The 26,571-nt window shown below is 47.6% G+C and overlaps 1 protein-coding gene across 2 annotated transcripts in view; it reads right to left on the bottom strand.

Moving 5' to 3' along the window:
- Positions 1 to 86: 86 nt before the first annotated feature.
- Positions 87 to 26,571, bottom strand: part of rimbp2a (RIMS binding protein 2a) — a 57,061-nt gene continuing 30,576 nt past the window's right edge. For both annotated transcript variants that reach the window (XM_079734114.1, XM_079734115.1), the window contains 15 exons: positions 25,955 to 26,118; positions 25,557 to 25,636; positions 24,969 to 25,078; positions 21,943 to 22,785; positions 19,996 to 20,147; positions 17,825 to 18,883; positions 16,680 to 16,832; positions 15,772 to 15,921; positions 15,144 to 15,255; positions 10,184 to 10,356; positions 8,582 to 8,750; positions 7,366 to 7,466; positions 6,515 to 6,586; positions 5,488 to 5,676; positions 87 to 2,862 (listed from right to left, as the gene is read on the bottom strand). In XM_079734114.1, coding sequence (XP_079590240.1) covers positions 2,626 to 2,862; positions 5,488 to 5,676; positions 6,515 to 6,586; positions 7,366 to 7,466; positions 8,582 to 8,750; positions 10,184 to 10,356; positions 15,144 to 15,255; positions 15,772 to 15,921; positions 16,680 to 16,832; positions 17,825 to 18,883; positions 19,996 to 20,147; positions 21,943 to 22,785; positions 24,969 to 25,078; positions 25,557 to 25,636; positions 25,955 to 26,118 — 3,764 coding nt within the window. In that variant the 3' untranslated portion in view covers positions 87 to 2,625. The remainder of the gene's footprint in view (positions 2,863 to 5,487; positions 5,677 to 6,514; positions 6,587 to 7,365; positions 7,467 to 8,581; positions 8,751 to 10,183; positions 10,357 to 15,143; positions 15,256 to 15,771; positions 15,922 to 16,679; positions 16,833 to 17,824; positions 18,884 to 19,995; positions 20,148 to 21,942; positions 22,786 to 24,968; positions 25,079 to 25,556; positions 25,637 to 25,954; positions 26,119 to 26,571) is intronic.

Genomic DNA, 26,571 nt, shown 5'->3' with positions numbered 1-26,571 from the left:
ATATTTTCTTTCTTTTTGTTATCTTTGATTCACAGAGCAAACACAGAACTAGTGACTGAAACATCTGATTTGAAAGGACACAATGGTTTTTACAGGAGAGGAAATTGCGAAAAAATCAAAGTAGAAACATTTAGAAATGACCTACAAATGGACCAAAGTACAAAAGAGCAATGGCATTAAGAGACACTAACCCATTTACAAATGATTGTTTTTGGTATTAGGACCATTAAATACCCTTTTATTTTTAATTTGCAGTGAATGAACGCAGAGGCTTTTGTCTGTAGAGATTGCTTTGGAATAAAATTAAAGCAACAAAACATATAATAATCCATTTGCATGTCTTTGCTTCCATTTTGCGCTATACATTCCATGTTGGAAAGCCAACTTTATATTTTTGTCAAATATTAAATAGCATATCTAAGGAGTAACCCTGTTTCTTTCTGATTTCAACTCCATCTCTAGCTTGCACTCCCAACTTCCCCCAACTGGTTATAGGCTGCTTTGTGTTCCAGTGCAGGTGTTTTAAATAGAGAAAAGTCCACACACTTATTTGAAAGAAAATGTAAGAATTGGGGAACCTGTCTGTTAAAAGTTTTCCGAGGACTGATTATTTACTTTAGATTATTGGAGCTAAATTTACAGCTCTTTTCCATGAAAAATCTCAGCTTTTATGCACACATACCCTTGAAGCATTATCCCTCTGAGACTAAATGTCGAGACAATGTTATCTTCATCTGGAAGGGACATATTTAGAGGCTACATTAACATCTAGAGAGTGATTGGTTGACCATTTCCCAGATAATCTGTTATCCTGCCCATTTTCTCTCATAGTTTAGATTTAAGGCCATTATTTCGAATAAGGGAAAAGGAAAACTAGTTAACATTAAATGATCGAGAAAATTAGAAAGCAGCACGCAATGTCGATCGGTGACATGATGTCACATATCAATATTGCACATCTATACTAGCCTATTCTTTATTGGAGCTCATAATAGTTATATCATTCAACAATAATTATTAGTGTTCCAGCTATCCATAGCCAACGCTAAATCTTCCCCGTGGCACTCATAGACTTGTGCAGATTTGTGCAATTATACGGTAATAATATATCACATAGAACTTTGTAGCATAGAAGTGGGTTCAAAATTTGGATTTGAGCAAGTTCTCGATAATGACGATGATCAGATAACAATGCACCTTGAACACCTTTTATTTTCCACGATGGACCAATCAGGGCCCTGTATTCGTCCCCCTATAACCGCAAGAGGAACCCTAAAGCGATGGCGGTGGGATTAGCAGCACTGGACCACTAAGATCCCTGAAGACATGGCTGTTTCTTTTTTTTTCTTTAAGTTAGATTAGAAAACAAACGTATGCACGAGCACGAAGGCAGCATACACACACACATACACACACACACACACATACAACAAACTGCCCACACACATAGACACGCATGCGCATTCAGACACACACATACACACACAGGCACGAAAAAAAGTGACGTCTGTCCCGATCCTCTGAGGAAACACACACGCTTTGTGCAATAGGAAGACAAACAGAATGTTGTCTGGGACTTACGTTGTCATGACAGTTTTCAAGACCACAACAACATATTTCCCCCGAATGATTTTCTTCCAAAAATGACAATGCAACAGTGATTCTTGGCAGAAACCAAAAAAGAAAAAAGAAAAACAGAATTATGTAATTAGAAAATCAACCCTTGTCAGACAGAAAAACCCAAGGAATGTCAGCTCATATTGTTTTTATGAAGGCCACTGAAACGGCGTTGCTTGACTGTCGTTGCACATGTCCTGTTTTGCTGTAATGCCCATGTTAGTGCCTGTCCACGTTTTGAGTTCCCTTCATCACTGAGGCTTTATCTGCTAAACTCGCAGGCACATAAAAAATAACTGTTTCGTATCCGTGTGATCCATGGTGTGGAAGGCCATGTATGGCCACCACCTTTTCTACCGTATTGCTTTGACTAAAGCCTCTGTGTTTATGAGCAGCCAGCATTACCTGCCCAATGCCTCCCTCAACAGTCCTGTTAGGATTGTTTTAGGAAAAACAGCATCTACCTTCCAGTATTGACATCGATCCTCCACATTATGGATGGTTTTGACATGTTTTTGTTTTGTTGTTTCATAAAATCATATATATATATATTTATTTATTTTTTTTCTTTTATATATAGCTATAAAAAATTATAATTAAATGTGTATTCCATGACTACCCTGCTTGAGATAAGGTTCTGTTTCACTTCAACTGGTACGATGTAGGCCTACACGTCATGAAAACCCCCTCGCCTCTGGAATAAAAGAAATCACAGTTATAATGTAGCTTTGTGAGACGTTCTCTCTCGCTCTCTTGATTTGGCACGGCGCACTGTACATCATGAAATAATCCATAGTTAAAACGGAAACAAGCGATCACATGATTATATTCAAACAGTCCTATACACACACACACACAGACACACACACACACACACACACACACACACACACACACACTACGTGCACATCCCCTCCTCCTCGCCGCCGCACGTCGCGAGATTAGAAGCGATGGCGGGACCGGTGGCCCGGGCGTCGCCACGGGAACGGCGTGCGCTCCTGTGCCGTGTTACTTGTTGACGGGGGAAAGCCTCTTCAGCAGCTTTTTCCCCTTGGACAGAATACCTTTCTTCTTCTTCATGTCGTGGCTGTCCCGGGGGTCCCCATCGTGGTCGTCGCGGGGGTCAGGGGGCCCCTGAGGGCCCCGCGCGGGGCTGATGGGCCGCATGGTCCCCGGGAGCAGCGGGCGCACCATTGGCGACGGGCTGCGCGCCACGGGCACGATGTCGGCGGTTTCCGTGGCGACCTGAGGGGGGAGATGGATGCCGTGTAGGGGGGAGGTGTTTGGTGGGCAGGGGAGGGGGGATCAGTGTGGATTATAGTGAGATTATAGTGACTGTGTTGACACCCTTTCTCCGGAGAACACTAGAAGGGTGCACTCCTTTTATCCACTCCGGGGATCGGGGAATCCTAACTGAAAAGGTTGACTGGTATCATGTTAAATGTATAAGTGAACAATGGGTTCTTCAGTTATACACTAAGCATGTTAAGATCATAGCTGATATTTGTCTTTGTCTCTAAATTTAAGGCTTTAAGGAATATGTTTAAATGCCTGGCTGTCTTCATTATGTGTATAGTCATAATGTATAGTAGGGTAGTTTGGTATGTAGAGCATTTAGCTGGTGAGTGTAATAGAGGAGTGCAGGTTGTATTTATTCATTGAAACCCAAGCCACTACCTGCTGTTATCAGTAATGAATGCCGTTGGGATATTAAGTCTCATTAAGCCAAAGCATGAAATAATTAATACATTTCAAATTGTGAAATGGTGTGAATGTGTGAATGGCGAGCTATTAATAAATATATGTCACATCCCTCCCTATTAAATATCACTATTGTATGTGTCTGCTTGGGATTATCGTGGAAAGGGAACATGTTCTCTAAGTCTTCTGCTCACATTTATCCTGAACAAAAAAAACGATTTATGCCATTAAAAGGAGGCAATTTAACGCACTGCAAAAATTATGCTCCCATTTGAGTGTCAAATTACATTTTCTTTTGTCAAAGAGAAATTTTGTTAAAAGATTAATTTACTAATTTGACCAAGAGAAGTTTCGACACACACGCGCACGCACGCACGCACACACACACACACACACACGCACACACAAAGGCACACACACGGGCATACACACACACACACACAGGCACACATGGGAGGAAGAAACAGTTGGGGAAAGGCCATCGAAGGATAAGCAGAACATCAGCACATCACAGAGGCGGCTAGGAAGCTAGAGGCGGCTAGGTAGGCAGGAAGTCAGGAGAGGAAGCACACCGTACGATATTGATATACACAACCCTCAGCCAAGCAACCCTTGATAACAAGCAACTCATTCTATCCATCGTCTGGACATAATAATTCATTGGTAAATATATCCATCAAGCCTCCACAATATAATATATATATATATATATGTATATATAACTTTTTTAATGCAGCCATCACTTTTGTGCAAAATATGACTTCCTTGCCTTTTCCTCCACCATAAGAAGAGGGATAGACAGTCCGATGATTGATGCCTATAGGGGAATTTTAATCTACATTCTTCAACAAAAAAGGTGAACAAAATCTGATGGCTGCAGCAAAAAATACCGGCGAGAAGTGTGACTGAACTGTCACAAATATTATTTTAAGTTTGACAAGTTTTTCAGCAATACTTGGTAGTGAAAGTAAAGTAAACTGGTGTGCATGCAGGGGTGTTTTTTTTTAGGTTATCGTGCTTGTTATCTCAAGTTTAAGACCTACTGTACAGGGCAGACAGAGCAACTTTATGGTCTGAAATAAACCATCTTCTTCACGCATTTTATTGTTTTAGTTTTTTTGTTGTTGTTTTTTGCCAAGCGGGTGAGGGTAGAAACTAAATCAGATGTGACAGCGCCATTGTCAGTAAAAAAAAAAAAAAACACATCACTATGACAACAACTACGACAACGACAACAACAACACAACACACGGACACAGAGCGCAGAGGTTTTTTTTATATCCAATTTTTTTTTCTCTTTTATTGTTTCCATCGTAACAATACATAACGGACGTCGTCTCAGTGAAGAGGTTAGTTCAGCGCACTCGCTAGCTTAGATCCAACATATCAAACATAGGCATGTCTAGAGAACCACTTTCAACAGAGCCGGAAAAATAGATTTGTGTGATGTGTGTAGAATATACAAAAAACAAGAAACAAAGCCTCTCTGGGGAAATACAGCATTCAGAGCCAAGAAAGATATTATAAAACGTATCAAGTTTCACTTTTTTTGAAAAAGGCATGCTTTTCTCTCTGGAACAACTTTCGATTTTTTTCTTTTCGACCCTGATTTTTAGTACAATACTTTTTTATTTATTTTGTGTTTCAGTGCAAACAGGTACCAAATTATCATGTGTGTCAGGAATGATTTGGAGCCTTTTTCAAATCCATCGCCAAGTACTACATGCATAGACCCACCCGTCAAGATCCCCACAGTCTAGTCCCTCCTGTTCACGCTGGGCTTTGCTTCTTCCTTTCTCTGATACTCAGAAAACGGGGGGAGGGGGGAGGGAGGGGTAAAACTGGGTTTTTTCAAACACAAGGTTCCACGGGGGTCGGTTAGGGTGAGGTGGGGGGGGGGCGGAGGGGGCTGTACGTTTCTTTAATAGAGTCACCACTGGTCACCACAAACACACGCACACCGAACAGCACAAAGACAGCAAGTGGAAGAGGAAGCAAGACAACAGAAAGTAAAACCGAGAGAGGACAGAGAGAGAGGGGAGAAGATGGAGGAGAGCGAAGAGAGGAGAGAGACGAGGAGGAGGAGGAGGAGGAGGAGGAGGAGGGGACGAAGGGTGGTTGTGTGTGTGTACGGGAGGCCTAGCGCTGAGAGCGGCGATGGTGATGTACCCGTTTGCCCTCTGCGTTGGCGGCAGAGGAGGAGCAGTGGGAGGGGTTGGCCGGGGCGCGGCCGCCGGACTCCTCCTGGGGGGGGTGGTGGTGGTGGGAGGGGATGTCCGTCAGATACACCTCCACATCGTCAGGCACTTCTTCTAGAAAGTTGGAGGGGACCAGGCCGCGGTGGCCGTTGATGTCCCCCTGGAGGAGGAGAGAGGAGGTGGAGGAGGAGAGAGGAGGTGGTGGGGAGAGGAGGAGGAGAGAGGAAAGGAGAGAAGAGAAGGAAAAGGAGAGGGGAGGAGGAGAGAGGAGGTGGAGGGGAGAGGAGGAGAGAGGAAAGGAGAGAAGAGAAGGAAAAGGAGAGGAGAGGTGGAGAGAGGAGGTGGAGGGGAGAGGAGGAGAGAGGAAAGGAGAGAAGAGAAGGAAAAGGAGAGGAGAGGTGGAGAGAGGAGGTGGAGGGGAGAGGAGGAGAGAGGAAAGGAGAGAAGAGAGGGAAACAGAGAGGAGAGGAGGAGAGAGGAGGTGGAGGGGAGAGGAGGAGAGAGGAAAGGAGAGAAGAGAAGGAAAAGGAGAGGAGAGGTGGAGAGAGGAGGTGGAGGAGAGAGGAAAGGAGAGAAGAGAGGGAAAAGGAGAGGAGAGGAGGAGAGAGGAGGTGGAGGGGAGAGGAGGAGAGAGGAAAGGAGAGAAGAGAAGGAAAAGGAGAGGAGAGGAGGAGAGAGGAAGTGGAGTAGAGGGAGGAAAGAAGAGGAGGAAAAAAAGAGGGGAAAAGATGAGGAGAGAGGAAGTTGAGAAGAGAGGAGGAGGGGAGAGAAGAGGAGAGTGAGGGAGGAGATGAGAGAGAGCAGAGGGGAGAAGAGAAAATGAGCAGATCAGAGGGACAAGAGAGAAGTGGAGAGCCAAATGGGGAGAGAGCGTTAATGGAGGGAAGAAGGAGAAATGGTATCAGAGAAAGTCTTTGAAAGTTCACAATTTGCCAAACAACATATTGACTTTGAAAAATATCTTTGCCATGAAAAATAGGAAAAGAAATTGCGCTCACATAATAAAAGCCATCTTCATCAATTTCTCCAAAAACAGCCATGATGTCACCAGCACAAAAGGTCAGCTCAGTCTATCCAAGACAGAGACAGAGGCATGCTAGGAAATGGACTCATACATATACATACATATTAACAACAACACACATTGGGCGTGTTTCTCTCACAAATACAGCAGGTTTAGTAAAAGACAGAGGTATGCATTAAGAATTATAACCGATACAATGTTTTTTTCCATGGTACTTGATGCTAAATGAAAAGCATAGAGGTCGGACCGATAGGTTGTTATCAAATATGAAACAGCAACGTCTTTCATTACAAATGAATACACTCATTTACAATGGTGTTAATTGAAGAGAATCATTGGTGTAATGCTTCTGTAATAATCAATGGAAGGTGCTCCACAGCTTTTGATGGTTCCATCCAAAATCACTGAGTTTCAATTCTCCCCCACTTTCACTCGTAAATTAGGATATCATTCTTTGCACATTGATGGTTTTTCGATGTACCTAAAACGTTCTTTTGGACGCACCCTGTGGAGCACATTTGAGGCGAGTTACCATGACGGTGATGGCGAGGCAACGCAGCATTTTCAGTGGAGCACCAGGGCTCAGGGATCTGAAGTAAGCTCTGGAGCCCTCTATGTCTTATATAGGGTGTAGTACCCCAACATCAACACAAGAGGAGCTCTCTATAGAGCAGTGCGTGTCTTTTACTGGTTGTATTAGCCCACTGTCAACACAAGGTGAACGTCTCTGGAGCATTACGTATTTTATACTGGGTGTAGAACACCTCCGTCAACACAAGGGGAGCTCTCTCTGGCGCAGTGCTTGTCTCTTACTGGGTGTAGTACCTCAACGTCAACGTTAGGGGAGCTCTCTCTGGGGTCGTAGTCGTAGAGGGCCACCATCCTCCGAGTAGCCTGGTCTCTACGCTGGCCGCGCCTGTTTTGCTCTGAGAGAACACACCAGACAATTATGCAATGGATAGCTGTGTTTGTCCACCTTTACAAGTAACGTAGCATTTGGAATGATCAAAGTAATTCAAAATAGGAGGAAGGAGAAGAAGAAGAAGAAGAAGAATAGAAATGATGATAAAAAAACAAATTTAAGGAAACCACAAATCCTAATAATTATGAAACCATCCTATTCATGTTCCTTTGACCTCCATGGGCCCTGTTTAGACACGCGTTACGAATCCATCTTTAAAACCTGCTTTTAATATGGTGGTGTGATTGTGATTGCAAAGACAGACGTTTTCTCCGTCTAAAAAGAGGGGAGCAGTTGGACGCAGAGAGACGCCATCCACCGTGATCCTAACCACCTCCGGAGGTTCTGAACACTGCATCCACTCTAGAGCGACAAGCCAATCATGCAAGCTGTTTCAAGTCACATGACTAGCTCATGACTCCAGATCTACATTCTAGATAGATAGATAACAACTTGATTAATCTCCCTGAGGGGGCATCCCTTTGTTTCAACAGCCCAGCATTGGAAAACACAGGATAAGATACAATACAATAACATCTAAAAGTACTACTGAAAACAAAAATAGACGCTAAAGTAAGCGCTAAAATAAAGACAAACAAAACAAACAGGGCAAAAAAAACAGACAGTATGAGCAATATCAATTATAAATTATAAAGTGGGTAAGTACCAGTACTTCACAGTACATTAAAGGTGACATATTACAGGTGAGAGTGTGATTAGCCGTTACAAGCCGTTTGGAAATTCTGCCTCTTCTGACATCATAGGTGGGCGTGTCCACCTAAATGTATGGCGGATAGATGAGCAACGTTTGCTACGGTCCACTGGGTAGAGCTGGTAGTCTGATCTATCCAGCCCACATCTAGGTGGACCATCCACTTGTGATGTCAGAAGAGGCAGATTTTCCAAATGGCTTGTAACGGCTACACACACACACCGCTGGCGGTGTGTGTGATTAGCCGTTACAAGCCGTTTGGAAAATCTGCACTTGGTAACATGTCACCAAGTGCATAAATGAGAGTTATCTTCTCTCACAGGGCCATTCATTTCTAAACAACCCCTCCATAGGGCGGCGTGCGGTACCTATCCGGTCGATAGGCGTGTTGAGGGGCAGGAAGCCCTGCTTGATGAGCTGGTCCAGCGTCTCGTCGTCCTCGGCCCTGATCTCTGACACCATGTTGCAGGGTATCAGACCCATTCGACCGCACACCTCGCCCCGGTAGAAGCCATCCGTGTCCTTATCCCCGTACACCTGGGTGGGGGGGGTGGGCGGAGGGAGGGTGGGGGTTAGGGCTGAACAGTTTATCGAATTCAAACCGACATCGCAATGTAATAGAACACGAATATGCAAATCGCAAAGGCTGCGATTTTTTTTAGACCTGGCCTAAAGGAAAGAGCAGTTTATATGATGACTGCTTCCAATGCTGTGTTGGTCATACTATAGAATGATTTGTTGCTTGTGTTTAGTGAATAATACAGAACATAAGGAACTTTTAAAAGAGAAATGGCATGCTAAATCGTCAATATTTGTCGAAATAATGGCAATTTGATTATTACCCAAATCATTCAGCCCTAGTGGGGCTAATGCGTGGGTGACGTTGGTGGCGCCCTTTAGGGTGTTTGGACTGAACACACGATGGTTTCTGGGTTGAGTCCCAGCAACCATTGTTGTGGATCCTACTGTTTTAGATCCACGATAATGTTTTGGACCTAGAATTATTATAGAGCCAAGACTCCCCTGGACTGGTTGTATCAAAATATATATATATATATATATATATACATACATTTAATGGGAAATCAAGGCCGTAATGGACTATGCTCTGATGACTTCCTGTCAATGTCTGTTCCTCATGTCTGGTCAGAATGATGGGAAAAAGCCTTTCTGTCCATCGCCTGTTCAGATGGGGAGCTTCAACAGATAGAGCGCATCCAAACGGATCGACTTTGCTTCCTATCGTCCATTTGTATCAATCCTGCAGAAGACGGAGCTCAGGAGGTATCGGCCAATGGCTCGGTATCTTATTGACCTGTAGCTGATTCAGTGGGCCGTAAGAGGATATGTGTGGTGTAATACTTCCTGTCTGTTTCTTTGTTGTAATCTCGTTGTGGGTCGTTTTAATGCTGCTCTCAGCCAGCTCACTTTTGGAATCAGAGGTTTTTAAATCCATTGAGACTTTGCCAGCTTCAAAACCAAAATGCGAAAAAGATACATATCTAAATATGCACCTATTTCTTCAACACCTTTCCCTTCCACTTAACTTCCTATTAATGTGCTTTGATACAGCACTGATGGTTTTCTGCACAACTAGTCAGGTCAGCACTCTTCCCCATGAGTGTGAATTCTACTGAACCAGACTGAGAGCCCATTTAGAGGCTCAGGAACCATTTGCAGGTGATTTGGATCAATTAGCTGACTAGAGTGTGACACTTTGAACCTACAACATTGAACCTTTTCACAATATTCCAATTTTCTGAGATTTTGAGTTTGGGGTTTTCGGAAGCTGTAAGCCATAATCATCGATTTATAACAAATAAAGGCTTGAAATATCTCACTTTGCATATAATGAGCCTATATAATATATATGTTTCACATTTTAAGTAGAATTACTGAAATAAATGAACTTTTGCACGATATTCAAATTTTTCGAGTTTCACCTGTATATATATATATGGACGACTCACCCTGATGATCTGGCCCTCTTTGAAGGGCAGCTCTTCGTCGGCGGCGTCGGGGTTGGGGGACATTGAGAGTGGGTCGTAGTCGAACAGCGCCACGAAGATCCGGAAGGACTCCTCGGGCTTGGAGTCGCTGTAGTACGGCGGGGAACGTCGCTCCCTCTCCCGGTGGCCCCCGTCTTTAACACAGCAAGCAGACATAAACGCCAAGACTTCATCACTCCTCCCTTTCCATAGGAAACCCCCCCCCCGGATACAGACCGGGCTAGAAAATGTCTTTTGCAATGCAATTTAAAGGTCCAAGGTGTTTTGAAAATATGCCTCTAGTGACATCCCAAGTGGGTGTGTCCACCTAGATGTATGACGATGAGCAACGTTTGCTACAGTGCACTGGGTAGGCTGGTAGACGGATCTATCCAGCACACGTCTAGGTGGACACGCACACTTGTGATGTCACTAGAGGCATATTTTCAAAACGGCTTGTCATGGCTAACCACACTCACACCTGGTGGAATAATATGGGACCCTTTAAAATTCAGCGTCATAGCAAGTAGCATATGCAGAAATAAAACAAGTAGAAAGATATTAGAAACATTTCTTACCTGGCACAACTAAATCACTGTTCAGTTTATGTCTTATAAATGTTTCTTTCTGCTCCGTTCATCTTAGGTGCTATGCATGTGCACGGGCATATAGAGAGACACACACGTCCCACACATGTCCTATGCCGGTATTGTCTACGTTCCACATGCTCTGTGCAGCAGGATGGAAGCACGCCTTTTCGTTCCCATGCACCACCGCATGAGGGACCCACACACTAGGCTCAGTCTGCATGCATGCATCGTCAACGCAATCACATCAAAACACACCTAAAAGGTACCCACACACTCACACATACGGGCGCATACACACACACACGCACTTATGCACACACACACACTTGCATGTATGCACATCGACACACACACACACACACACACACACACACACACACACACACACACACACACACACACACACACACACTCACACTCAAGCAAACGCACAAAAAGCGGACACATGCTATTTTGGCAATTCCAGGTGAGTGGGTGATGTATAAGGGCAAGACACACAATGATGTTTTACATTGGCGTGATACATGGAGGTGGACACACAACAGAGACTGTGGCATCAGCAACACAAACAAGACTCACGTGCATATTCCTATAGACTCATACAACTGTGGTTGTGGGCTTTAACAGGAGTCATTTCTGTACACTACACTATCTATCTACTATTGACCCATCACTGTGAAAAGAACATATCACAGGCTCACGTCCTAATTATTCATTAGAAAGCAATTTTTGAACTTTGAGGCCAATTTGAGCGAGGTTATTTGATTTAAATGTATATTAAATCCCATTGAAATAGATCAAAACAACAAGCTACTTCTCTATCTAACAGGTGTGTACAAATATGTGTGACATAGTCACTGGCATAATTCAATAATATAATTATCCAGTAATTAAGGTCTATATGTAATTGTTTGATTACAAACCACTTATCCTATTGAGTGGTTGCTACAGAGACAGAGTACACCACTTTTAAATTGCACATCATTTCACAACTGCGAGTGTTGGCCAACACCTTGATCCAAACCAGAACTTATTGAGCATGTGCCTGACTTTACTGTCAAATTGCAATCAATATGAAAGTCAGGGGTGTTTCATTATTTATCTATCACTCTATCTTGGCATATTGAAGACCATAGAAACGATCAGAAACATTTGGACTGTTCTACTAATGAACAGTCCAAAGGTTACCTTCCAATCGTAAAAAGGTTACGTTTTTACGATGGAAGGTAAAAAGGTTAATCCTGTTATAAAATCTTATAACAGTACATCATACATCTTATTTTATGAAAGCAGCTAAAGGAATTAAATGGTTTCAATTTGACTCTTTTCAATAATGTATTTCACATTTATATCACCTCATCACTTTGTTGACTGTATTGTTGTATCTATCTGCATATATATATCAATATTTATATTTTACAGGGATTTGTATACACAGCCAAAACCTTGCTGTGTTTTCACAAAAACAAAAACAGCGACGGCACAAGCACTTTTCTAAAGCTAACTCCTTAACAATCCTCATACAACCGGTCATGCAATACACCCGTAATAACAACAACAACAACATGAGGCGCTAGTGGGCCTGGCCAACCTACAATAGGCGAGTGGGCTCAGCAGACGCCTGGAGTTCAGTGCAGTGAGGAGGGCATTCTCTGAGCAGTCAACCAATCAAGTCAGCTCATGTCATCAGCATCAAGAGTGGCCATCTTGGAATGGTCCTTTGAAAGAGTGAGGGGGGTACTGGGAGGGGAACGGCTTGCCAGTAGAGTTGGGGGGTGGTGGTGGTGGTGGTGGTGGTGGTGGGAGTGGGATCGGGGTGGGGGGGGGGATCGGGCATCTCAGTGCAGTGAGTCATGCTGAGCAACTGTAAGCATAATAATAATCATTACGGTATAACATAAGTGGCACGCGGGTCCCAGAGTCGCGGGTGCCATTATTATTATTATTAACATTATTATTATCACTTTTGACGTTGTTTCAGTTGCATCGGAGTCGGTGAAGGGAGTGAAGAGGGGCGCCGGTGGGGGGAGGCAGTAGGGGTTTTGGGGCGGGGGGACGTACCATACGGAGCGCGGGTGGCTGCGGCGTGCCTGTGTGGCGGCCGGGTCCTGTGGCCAGCTACCCTGCCACAGTAACCGTCCTCCTGGCCCGGACAGAGCTTTCCCTCACCACTACACTCAGTGGTTATCTCTACGAGGGGGGAAAGAACCAATCAGAGAGGAGGAGGCGGAGTTTGGGGGAGGGGCAGGGGTAAGGAGGAGGAGGGGGTCAAGAGAGAGGGGCACACTTGGTCAAGAAGTCGACGGTAAAATCGCAAAAAAAAGGGAAAACGACGGGTCCTTCCTGTTCAGGGCTTCTGCACTTCCTGTTTGGGTTGAGTCTGATCGTTGATAGTGAAAATGGAACCGGAAACTTTTGGATCTTTAGAATAAGGACTAAAACGAAAACCAAATGGTTATAAGGTGAGAGGTATGCGCACCAGTGGGACAACATCCATGCTGTCTATTGGCTGTACTGGCCAACTGGCTGTGTTGCAGTCCGCTAATATCCCGTACACGTGTTAGTGGGGGCAGGTGGGATGGGCGTGGTGCTACAGACAGAGAGAGAGGTGATCGGAGACACAAGGATGGAGGTGGTGCTTTTCCTTTGGTTTGCTGTTTGTTTGTTTGTTTGTTTCTAACAGCGCAACACAGAGTGGCGAGTGGGGGTGGGAAGGGTGGGTGGGGGGGCACATAGAACATCAAAAGCAGAGTCACACTCAGCCACACTCAAGCACAACCCAATACCACTCTTTCACTCTCTCTCAAAAACAATCTCTCTCTCTCTCTCTCTCTCTCTCTCTCTCTCTCTCTCTCTCTCTCTCTTTCTCTCTCTCTCTCTCACTCTCTCTCTGTGTCTCTCCCTTTCTCTTTCTCGAAAGAAACTCTTTCTCTCTCTCTCTCTGTGTCTCAAATTCTCTCTCTCTCTTTCTCTCGACCACACTCCCTCTCTCCATCTCTCTCTCTTTCTCTCGACCACACTCCCTCTCTCCTTCTCTCTCTTTCTCTCGACCACACTCCCTCTCTCCATCTCTCTCTCTTTCTCTCGACCACACTCCCTCTCTCTATCTCTCTCTCGACCACACTCCCTCTCTCTATCTCTCTCTCAACTACACTCCCTCTCTCTATCTCTCTCTCGACCACACTCCCTCTCTCCATCTCTCTCTCTTTCTCTCGACCACACTCCCTCTCTCTATCTCTCTCTCGACCACACTCCCTCTCTCTATCTCTCTCTCAACCACACTCCCTCTCTCCATCTCTCTCTCTTTCTCTCGACCACACTCCCTCTCTCTATCTCTCTCGACCACACTCCCTCTCTCTATCTCTCTCTCAACCACACTCCCTCTCTCTATCTCTCTCTCAACCACACTCCCTCTCTCTATCTCTCTCTCGACCACACTCCCTCTCTCCATCTCTCTCTCTTTCTCTCGACCACACTCCCTCTCTCTATCTCTCTCTCGACCACACTCCCTCTCTCTATCTCTCTCTCAACCACACTCCCTCTCTCCATCTCTCTCTCTTTCTCTCGACCACACTCCCTCTCTCTATCTCTCTCGACCACACTCCCTCTCTCTATCTCTCTCTCAACCACACTCCCTCTCTCTATCTCTCTCTCAACCACACTCCCTCTCTCTATCTCTCTCTCGACCACACTCCCTCTCTCCATCTCTCTCTCTTTCTCTCGACCACACTCCCTCTCTCTATCTCTCTCTCGACCACACTCCCTCTCTCTATCTCTCTCTCAACCACACTCCCTCTCTCCATCTCTCTCTCTTTCTCTCGACCACACTCCCTCTCTCCATCTCTCTCTCTTTCTCTCGACCACACTCCCTCTCTCCATCTCTCTATCTCTCTCTCGACCACACTCCCTCTCTCCATCTCTCTCTCTTTCTCTCGACCACACTCCCTCTCTCTATCTCTCTCTCGACCACACTCCCTCTCTCTATCTCTCTCTCAACCACACTCCCTCTCTCTATCTCTCTCTCAACTACACTCCCTCTCTCTATCTCTCTCTCGACCACACTCCCTCTCTCCATCTCTCTCTCTTTCTCTCGACCACACTCCCTCTCTCCATCTCTCTCTCGACTACACTCCCTCTCTCCATCTCTCTCTCGACCACACTCCCTCTCTCCATCTCTCCATCTCTCTCTTGACCACACTCCCTCTCTCCATCTCTCTCTCTTTCTCTCGACCACACTCCCTCTCTCTATCTCTCTCTCGACCACACTCCCTCTCTATCTCTCTCGACCACACTCCCTCTCTCCATCTCTCTATCTGTCCCCCTCCTCCTGGGCGGGCCACCTTGCAACTGACCAATAGAGGGGACCATGAGGGGCCGTCTCTGGGGCTGGGGCCCGCCACGGGGGCCCTGGGGGCCTCGTCTTCCGTTCTCCCGGTCGTGTCGCCCTCCCGGCGAGCTGCCAGCCTGCAACACACACAAACACCGACACAGAGATACACACACCGCCATTTACCCAAAGTCATATGTGCGTGCTCACATATGTGATGACACAGACACCCAGACACACACACACACACACACAAACAGACACACACACACAGACATGTGCACACATGCACGGACAGACACACATGTAAGCACTCGCTCAGTTTAACCCGCCCCACCCCGGACAAACAAAGCACACACACACACACACACAGACACACACAAACACACACGCACAAGCACACAAGAAAAGAAATTACCATTTCAAAGTAAAACAAAGCAACATCAGGAGAGAAGCAGTATCGTTAAGCATGTTTTTATTTCAACAGAAGCAATTCTTGTACATTTCCATGTCAAAAAGGGGAGAGCAATTCATGCAGCAAAAAAACAAAACAAGCCGTGAGGAGGGAAGTGACCGTGAAAAGTGACCAAAAAAATAAAAGCCTCTGAATGGAGGTAACAAATTTTGGCAGGAAGAAGGGCTGTTACTTGTACCTTGAGAGCGTGGTGTGAGCTGCGTCGTCTACCTTCGTCGTTCAGCTGCATCTCCGAGTACAGCTCTTCCTCGTCCTCCTCCAGGATGTCCGACAGGTCGGAGCCCCGACTGCTCTCGCTGTGGTACTCCTCACTGTGACTATAGTGAGGCTGCCGTATACACAAGTGACAGTGTACAAGTACGTGGACACACATGCGACGACAACGAACGCGACGCGGACAACACGCACACACGCGCGCCGCGCAACACGCAGACACACACACACACACGACACAGACGGACAACGTGTGTACACATGTAACGTGCGACAGAACAAAACATAAAACAAAGAAAAAAGGCATCCACGCATTCACGCCCCCAACCACACACAAATACGTGACCCCCCCCAAAACGAACGGAACCTGGGTGTGTGTGTGCGTCCTCCGAGGTGCACGTGGATCCTACCTGCGCCGGTACCTCATAGGGACCCCCCCAATAAGGACCCCCCCTAACCCAACAACCTTAACCTTAACCCTTCCTCACGGTAACCTTTTCTTGGTCTAGTCGTGTGACCGGCCTGTTGCTTGCTGTACCGCCTGGTACAGTAGATTGGGCTACTAAAGATGGCTCTATGTAATGGATCTATGGTAGAATTAGGTCTTTGTCGCTACAGAGCACTTCATAAACACTTCATAAAGTCGTTAGGAAGCTCTCTTCTCTGTAATAAGATAAGATGAAATTAGACCGTATTAGGGTCAAAGCAGCAAATTGGGGATTAGCTGGTAAGATAACTTATTGGTTGTCAAGCCTATTGTGAATTAATGAGAACAGCAGGGGGATCCTATTACAATGAAGCCGTGTGGGTTCGGTTTCAGCCGTGATTGGCTCGGGGGGGGCAGTGCAGTCATTTCCTGGTGGCGGTTCTTACCGGCCGGCCCAGCTCAGAGGCTCTGAGGAACTCGTCGACCGAGGGCCCCCTCCGACGTCCACGTGCCAAGCCTTCCTCGTCTTCTTCTTCCTCGTCCGAGTGGCGCTGGTGGAAGGGCTGCTCGCCGTATCCCCCCTGCTGCCTCCTGTCGCCCTGGGGGGGGGGGGGGGGGGGGGGGGAAGAAGGAAAGGAGAGGAAGAGAGGAAGAGAGAACGAAAGAAGGACAGAAAGAGAGATGGAAAAGAATGGAAGATAAAGAGAGGGAAGGACATGAAGAAGGAAGATTATTAAATTGGATGCATTTATTTTTCGGAAAATACCGGCAAACAAGCTCTTCTACTTTTCGCGGTGTGGGCACAATCAATAGTAACCAGATAATAATGACCAATGCAAAACGTTGCAATTAACGGTGCAGTGTGTAGAATTGAGTGGCATCTTCATCATAAATCCTTTGAACAAAATATCCTATGTATAAAGAGGATTCAATGTTTATGGAGTTTCATACCCTTTTTAATTCAAGTTGAAACTAGCGGAGTGAACTGCAGTCAACGGCTGAGGGGGATTATGATTAGATGTGCTTTCGTTGTGAGAAGTCCGTTTCTGAGGTTGTTTCCCTCTTCGATGTGAAACACTTATGGGGAGCATTAACTGTGAGGACTTACAGAGCAGCTAGTCATGCTACAGAGCAGCGCGTTGTGCTACAGACTAGCGTGTCATGCTACAGAGCAGCGTGCGGTGCTACAGACTAGCCTATCATGCTACAGAGCAGCAAGTGGTGCTACAGACTAGCCTATCATGCTACAGAGCAGCGTGTTGTGCTACAGAGCAGTGTGTTGTGCTACAGACTAGCGTGTCATGCTACACCGCAGCGTGTTGTGCTACAGACTAGCGTGTTGTGCCACAGACTAGCGTGTTGTGCTACAGACTAGCGTGTCATGCTACACCGCAGCGTGTTGTGCTACAGAGCAGCGTGTTGTGCTACACCGCAGGGTGTGGTGCTACAGACCAGCGTGTCACGCTACACAGCAGCGTGTGGTGCTACAGACTAGCGTGTCATGCTACACAGCAGCGCGTTGTGCTACACTGAACAGCGTCGCACCACATTGAGCCGCGGGTCAACGCGGTGCACTCCAGCGTCAGAATACCTTCCCGCTCTCCGCCGCCACGCGCTGCGCCGCCTCGCGGGCGATGGCCTTGGCCACGGTGTCCGGGATCAGGGTGCCCCGCGGCTGGGGCAGGATCCTCTGCGGGGAGGGGGAGCGGGGGTTGGCCGACGGGGGCGGCTCCAGGGTGTGTACCTGCGGGGGAGCCATCCGCGCCTGGTCCCACGCACCGGCCTGTCCCTGGGGGCCCGGGGCCATCCGCGGGGGGTCCCATCCGCTGGGCGGGGGGCCGGCGCCGCCGTGCTCTTTGGCTTCCAGGTCTCTGGCACTTACTGGTCGCTTGGGCAGGGGGTGGGGGTGGGGGATCAGGGGCAGCCGGTGCTGGGGCCTCAGGCCCTGGTGCGGCTGCAGGTGCAAGGGCTGCGGCTGACAGTTGGGGGGCCGGGGTTGGCCTTGGGGGTGGGGGTGCCCCTGTGGGCCGCCGGGGTGTGGCACCCCATGGTGCGGACCCCCAGGGTGTTGACCCCCAGGGTGTTGACCTCCAGGGTGCGGACCCCCAGGGTGTGGACCTCCAGGGTGTTGTCCCCCAGGGTGCGGACCCCCAGGGTGCGGACCCCCAGGGTGCGGACCCCCAGGATGCGGACCCCCAGGGTGCGGACCCCCGGGGTGTTGTCCCCCAGGGTGCGGACCCCCGGGGTGGGGCTCCCCGGCGTGGGGCTGGCGGGGCTGGGGCAGAGTCTGTCCGTGGGGGTGGGCCTGGGTCGGTTGCGGGTGGGGTGGGTGCTGATTCTGGGCGTGGGGGCGGGGCAGGCTCTGTGAGCTTTGGGGGCGGGGGTGGGGTTGCGGCGGGTGTTGGTGGGGGTGCTGTAGAGGAGGCGGGGGGCCGGGAGGTCCGCTGTGGGGGCGCAGCGTCAGCGCCAGGGGCGGGGGTCCGGGCGGGGGAGGCACCAGCAGGTTGTTTGGGATGAGGGCGACGGGCGAGTCCTGAGACTCCCCCTGGGCGGACAGAGTTCTGACGATGACCTCGCGCGCCTCCAGACACTGGATGCGGGTCAGCTCCACGCTGACGTAGTCGGCCAGCGGGTACAGCACCTCGGCGATCTGCTCCGCAGGGTCACCACGGCAACGACAGCAGTGTTAGCATTAGCATTAGCGCAAAGTGTTGTTTTTTTTTTTAATCGTCCATCTTCGAAACAGGCCGCTATTGTTAATGTATCTATTCTGTGTAACTATTCAGTTGTAATAAACAAACAAAACTTTCATGTATAGGAACATACGCTAAAGATGACATTTTATACCACCGGTGTGATTAGCCATTTCAAGCCGTTTTGAAAATCTGCCTCTTCTGACATCACAACAAGTGGGTGTGTCCACCTAGATGTGGGCTGGATAGATCAGTCTAACAGCCTACCCAGTGGACTGTAGCAAACGTTGTTCATCTATCGTTATACATCTAGGTGGACACGCCCACTTGCGATGTCAGAGGAGAAAGATTTCGAAAACAGTTTGTCATGGCTAATCACACTCACACCTGATGGTATAACATGTAACCCTTAAAAACATTGAATGTAGTTTAGAATTCATTCGGCGTCAAACGTAATATGATTCCATCAGAATCCAGACATTGCGTTACAATTTGTCTGCTCAATGAAGACTGAGCTATCTATAATATCTAATGGTGTGTACTCCTGGTATAAACTATGACATTTATTAACCCACCAATACATTTTGAACGGAATGCATGTTAAAAGTGAGAGGCTTGTGATGGCACATTACTACAGCTAGAGGCCAGTGTTGTGCACATGGCGTGTATATGTAAATGAACTGAGAGCAGTCAGACACAGCAGGCGTCATCATAACGGCTACACACTAGCATCCCTATAAAGTACTCCAGTACCCCATGCAATCTTTAAAATCCAATATCTTAATGTTTACATCGAGAAGCAGAACGGAGGCTCTGATATTCCATTCCTGCGTGCCGCATCTTTATAACACTCTCACCGCCTCTATTACGTAAACTCAGGGGAAATGAATCACGGCTGCGGACGCGAAGCTGTCAACCTTGCACAATGTTTTGACATCCCTGCCGGAGACAGCTCCTCAAAGTCCTTCCACCCCCTCCTCCCTCCTCCTCCTCCTAAACCGGGCTGACACGGAAATCCACGTTCGCAGTGGAACCCAACCCCCCCCCCCCCCCCCCCCCCCCAGCTCACCCTCTGTCCTTTGGTGCAGACTACGTAACCGATGACGTTGGCCCCGTTGGACGTCCCGGTAGGGGAGAGGGGCGGGGGCTTCCAGTGCACCTGCAGGACTCCGGGCGCCTGTCCGCACAACACCTGCACCTCCTGAGGTGCCAGAGGAGGGCCTGGGACAGAGCAACGAGAGAGCAGCTGTCAGTACCCATGTCGGTGTTTGTGTGTTCATACTGCATACAATAGAGGAGGATAGATGAAGCACACCACGGTCACCATGCATTGTGCACTAGCAGCAGAGGTTGGAATCAGGTTTTGTGAAGGAGATGGCGGTTCTGGTCGGTTTTGGTACATATGCGATACAACAGGGGCCCATGCTGGGGACATGGGATGGTAGTGAGCATTCAGGAGGAATCAAGTTGTGATGGGGGATATTTGGAAGGAAATGGATTTAAATATCGAAGGATATAAGGGAAGAAAGATAACACATAAGAAAGACCTACATTTAACTAGAAGAAATCTCCTACACCTTCCTAAAAGCATCCTCGTGTAGGTTATGTGTTATGCAGAGTAGAGCAGCCTTGAGTAGATTATGTGTTCAGCAGAGAGAGAATAGCAGCCTACAGTAGATTATGTGTGAACCAGAGAGAGAAGAGCAGCCTAAAGTAGATTATGTGTGAACCAGAGAGAGTATAGTATCCTAGAGTAGATTTTGTGTTTATATGAGATAGGGTAGAGTATTTTAGAGTAGATTATGTGTTCAACAGAGAGAGAGTAAAGCAGCCTAGAGTAGATGTTGTGTTTATGACAGATAGGGTAGAGTATCCTAGAGTAGATTATGTGTTTAGAAGAGAGAGGTTAGAGCATCCTAGAGTAGATGTTGTGTTCCACTCTCCAGGGCTGCAAGGCCAAGTCATGCAAAACAGGGGGAGGCTGCATCCAGGCAGACACTCATGGTACAATGTGGGTTTGCTCAGTGAGCAGCGAGGGAGGGTAGGCGAAAGCTTTATACAAAGCATTCCTTTTTTTAGTGTCCATTGTTTGAGGCGGTGCTGAGTGATTCGACTTGGAAAACATCATAGCGGATGACATCGAGGATAGTGATCTGAGTCGTGATGTGCACGATGCAATGAGCAAACATGAGCAAAATTGTATTTCGCTTTACTGATTATGTGTGTTAGGCTTGTGTTGTATTCAATATGCCACATATATAGTAGGTGAGGTGATTAAAAGTTGTGCTGTCGGTCAAAATTGAAATAAGTCTCATTAAAAAAAAGAGATTATTCCACATGGAATAATGAATTCCATATTTTCTGCATTATACGATTGTGCCCAGGTTTGGTGGTGAGCTACCAGTGTCTTGTCACTGTATATTCCAGTCTGTCTTTCTCATGGCAACATGTGATCTGTATCTAATGCACTCAACATGAGCCTAAGATGCTTTTAGTAAACTAACCCCAGGGCAGATGCATATTCTGACCTGTTCTGCAATATGGTGTTGGACCTAGACAGAAATCAATAAAAACAATGTAAGGTAATGTTTCTTAACACAGCATTGTAAGTGGAATCCTTACTATCCCATCTTGCAAGTAACAAAAGAGTCCACATAGGGTGGCAAACATATTCTGTATATTGTGATGCGGTGTCATTGGATTTTCCACATATTTCTCAAACGTGATTCTGCAACACACAATGCAAGCAACGTAAAAGTGACAAAGTGACACTCTCGACATAAACAACACACTATTTGAACAGTACCAAAAAAAAAAGAGCCCTGTGTATGAGGACGTAAACAGGAAGTAGAAATCTGTATTCCAGGAAGTAACTAGGAAGTAGAAAACACGCTGCATATCAAGAGGTAAACAGGAAGGAGAATCCTGTGCCTCACAAAGTAAAACACATCATGTCAATCAGAAAGTTAGCATACACCCTGTACATCGGGATAAGTAAACAGGAAGCAAAACTGACCCGCCGCTAGGGTGCAAAACTCCACCCCGGCCTCCTTCTTCTCCCTCTGCTCCAGTGGCAGTTGCCATGGCACCTGGTGCGGCCTCGCCACCACCGTCACCTTGTACACCGTCATGGCCTTCAGGTTGACAAAGCGCAGCCGGCAGCGGCCCGGCTTCACCGCCGCGTGCTCCACGCCGTCCAGGAAGATGGTGTGGCCGTAGTTACTGTTGCTGGGCAGCCAGGAGAGCTCGGCCGTGTCGCGCTGGATGTCGTCCACGCGCAGCCCGCACGGCGCCACCACCACGTTGGCGCCGACCAGCAGCGTGCAGCGCAGCTCGTCCGAGGGTCCGCGGTCGGTGGTGCTCTGGACCGACACGCGGTGCACACAGCCGTCCAGGTCCAGCTTCTCCAGCAGGCACTTGGTGCGGCCCCCGAGGGCCACGGTGGCCCTCAGCTCGCCGTCCACCAGCACGGCGTAGCCCGACATGCCGCCGCTCCAGCCGCGCGACACCAGGGGCGGGTCCCAGCCCACGATGACGCTGCGCGCCAGCTGCTTGATGAGGTTGATCCGCCGGGGGTAAGGCACCACGTCCTCCGCTAGGTCCTCGGGGTCCGGGGGCCCCTCCTCGGTGCCGTTGCTGCAGGGGCCCAGCGCGTTGGACGAGCACAGGACGCCGCCGTCTAGGGTGCCGCCGCCGCCGCCGCCCCCGCTGTCCACACCCATGATGCACAAGGGGGCGTGGCCCGGCTGGCCTAGCTCCTCCCCCTCGTCCCCGGCCTGGATGGCGAGCTTCTCCTTGTCCTGGACGAACTCCACGAAGTTGGAGGGGACCAGTCCCCGTTGGCCGTCCAGCAGCTCCCCTGGAGGACAGATACGGCATTACAGGGCAAGTTCAAGTTCAATACATCTGCCACTGGAAACACCCAACTGATCATTTGGGAAAGAAATCCTAACCCTGATGACAGGGAAACCTTTCAAATTGTTTGGAAACGATGAGTCAATGAGGAAAAACCAATCCTACTCATCCGTCGTAGGCATTTGATCTTTACGCACCGATATACATCCAAAAGCCAAATATTTGTAATTGTCAGGGTACCATTTATCTAATGTTGAAGCTCTGCTGTCTGTCTACTGTTGATTCCAAATGACAGTTGATTTCTTTCGCCTGCAGCGTTCTATTGATCAGAGTGCCACCGTTTTTCATTACAGCCCAGCAACCCTGAGCACGTTGCCGTTCAGTGTTCTGCTGCTCAAGGACTTCTCTCTGAAACGCTCATAACTGCTGTCATAGTAACCCTGTCACCTGAGCCTTCCGAGCCAGGTCGTCTTACTATAAACCCCCGCCCGGTCAACACCTGTTTGCCTTTCATTTCAGAGGGAGAAATGTCAACACAAGCTGAGATTGTATGAGGCTAGAGAGCTGAGACTTCAACAGCGAGCTATTTACCTGATCCCAAGCCTTACTGACTCATGTTGACCCATCTTTTTACATCATAAAAGAGCAAAACACAAGACAAAGGTGTAAAAATACACATTTATCTTCAAAGACAAATGTAATGCTTAATTGTGTTCAATGTGCAATTGCAGCTATTATTGTGTGTTTGTGTGTGTGTGTGTGTGTGTGTGTGTGTGTGTGTGTGTGTGTGTGTGTGTGTGTGTGTGTGTGTGACAGTGGGAGTGCATTCATTGAATTAGTACTCATCAGACTAATAGGAACCAAGGGCCCCATCATAACACCAGTCTGGTTTTGGGGCCCCCAGCTGTCCCCTTCACTGGCAAACACAGAGTGACTCCATTAGTAAACATAGGGGCCCTCCTCTAGGAAGCAAGGCAGTGTGACTCCAGTAGTAAACATAGCGGCCCTCGCCCTAGGAAACAAGTCAATATGGCTCCAGTAGGAAACAAAGGGGCCCTTCTTTAGATGGCAAGGCAGTCTGCCTCCCAGACGGTACTTCTGCTACTGCTCCCCAAGACTAAGCTGGCAACAATAGCTAATGTGATTAAGAGGAGCCACCAATGGAGAAGCCGCCACCATGCTAATGTGATTAGACACAAGATCAATTTAATTGGCTGTTAATACAACTAATGTGGAGTTCTTTTTGGTGATCTTGGCACCGAGACACTGTTTATTATCTGCATATTATTGTACCATCCGACACTGTTCTGTTGCGCACGTGGAAGGAGATGAAGAATGCGAAGATAATTTTCGAAACGGTATAAAAGATAACGATTTAAAGTCTTAGCCAACCCCATGTTTCAGGCCGAATTGAACACTGAACATATTTTTTAATGCATTTTGGGCTGAGAAGGGGAGGTTTTATTTCCATAGTTACAACCCATGGCTACTTAATGATAAAAAATGTTTAAGCTTTAAGCGATGAGTGTGCTGGTTATAACGAGCAATGTTATGTAAAGTGTTGTTATACTATCAGTGTCTTGGAAGCCTAAGCCTCCCTCGGATACAGCCATAAATATCAATCGCTACACAGGCCCAAGCTCCACACATCCACACACACCGGGTGTCAGCATTCCCTCCTGTCATTGGTGTGCCTGCCTCGTTACCATGCCCGATTCTAAACCAGTTTTTTCTGAATTACGCTATTATTTTAGTCAACAAACTAACAAAATCGAATCAATGTGTTGTGGATCGTAGAACGACTAATATGTTTTAAACAGAAATATGATTTTTGGGTAACTGGCATTGTGAACCAATATTTATAATAATTTTGATGTAAGATTTGATGTTTATTAACTGGTTTCATGAGAAGTAGGGGTGACCACATATAGAATAACTCGTTAATCTGATAGGGAAACAATATTAAATTATACTCTACCAGTATGTTTATGACTTTAGTCTAGACAGACAGAAATTTGATTAGATACAGCACTTTTAAACAATTCAGCCAATATAATTGAGGTAATCAAAGAGTGTTTGATCATGATTAATGAGTGATGATGCAGCTCTGAAAGGTCCTATTTCTCCCAACAGAAACAAAAGAGTTAACGCTGATCTGCAAACTTGATCAGACTCTTTTCTCCTCACCTTCATAAAACCCATCGTCGTCCATGTTCCCGTACACGTAGAGGTACTTTCCCGCCACCAGGGGGAGCTCTGCTTCAGGGTGCTCATTGGGTCCATCGTAAGGGTTATAACTGAGGGAATAAATGTCACATGTTGTTACCCTAAACAGACCCAACAAAACAATATCCACATCCCAGCTTTCCAAACAGTCCAGAGAACATCTCATCTATTTATACGGTATCCCGCCATCTTTTACCGAATAACTGGATTAAAGTTGACATATTATACCATCAGGTGGGAGTGGGCCGTTTTGAAAATCGACCTCTTCTGACATCACAAGTGGGTGTGTCCACCTAGATGTCTGACAGATAGATGAGCAACGTTTGCTACAGTCCACCGGGTAGGCTGGTAGACTGATCTATCCAGCACACATCTAGGTGGACACACCCACCTGGGATGTCAGAAGAGGCAGATTTTCTAAACGGCTTGTAACGACTAACCACACTCACACCTGGTGGTATAATACGTCACCTTTAAGTGTGTGCTGGTTTGGTCGGTATTCCCAGAGTCCTCCTCCAGTCACACATCCCATGAGGGGCATCCACCCACCTGTAGCGGGCGGAGCAGAGCCGGACCTGGCCTGTATAGCGAGCCTTGGACCTGGGTGATGGGTTCACCTCATCCTCCATCTGAAACCAGGTGCACTGTTTACAGGCAGGCTACAGGGCACTCAGTCAATGCTGAATAACAAGAGAAGGGGGCATTGGACAGGCTATAAGGGATAGGACCTGTTAATGAACAACTGTTGTTGTTGATTGTGGTGTATCGGTGTGTGTGTGTATGTTGATGTTTAAACGAAATGAGCCCTCTCGCACACACACACACACACGCACACACACACACACACACACACACACACACACGCACACACACACACACACACACACACGACATAACTTCACATAGCGAGCGTAGCTTAGCTCGCTCCCTGCGTCGGCCGCACCCACCTCTGAGGGGGCCACCTGTCGTGGGCAGCCGGGCCTATCAGTTGCCGCGGCGCTGGACCTGACGGACAGCGGCTCAGGCCTTTCCCGGGGTCTGGTCTGGGGCGGTGGGCGGGGAAACAGCGATCGGTCGATCAGTGGCTGTGTGTTTGCCACGCGCTCATCGCCTGGGAAACATTGATTCCCAGAGCAAATAATGAACATCTTTCATTTCTACCCCTGTCCTGCCGCTCTCCGCACCGCTATTGATATTCTGTTAAGGAGGGCAGGAAGCAAACAGCAAACAGGCTTTGGCGCACACATTGTTCTAGGGTCAACATGCGTCTCTCTTTAGATGTGTAAATAAATGTTAATAAATGCCTTTCCGCACGCAGGCCCTTAGAGACCCCGCGCGGCACGTCGGGTGGGGAAGCGTCTGAACTACAAATAGGATCGTCCTCCAGGAGATCAAAGACGGATACGAGGAGGGAGCGCCGAGGAATTTATTAGGATGTTTCTTCCTGGCGCCGCGCGAGAATTGAGTTGAATCGCGCAGGCAGCTGCAGTGGCACCAACCAGAGAGACCGTCACACGCACGCACGCACAAACGCAGGCACCCACGCAGACTCAGTCTGCGCGTG

The sequence above is a fragment of the Pollachius pollachius genome, assembly GCF_949987615.1.
Source record: "Pollachius pollachius genome assembly, chromosome: 4".
NCBI classification, from domain to species: Eukaryota; Metazoa; Chordata; class Actinopteri; order Gadiformes; family Gadidae; genus Pollachius; species Pollachius pollachius.
Note: the sequence above shows the minus strand (reverse complement) of the source record. Positions and strands in the feature narration are given on the sequence as shown.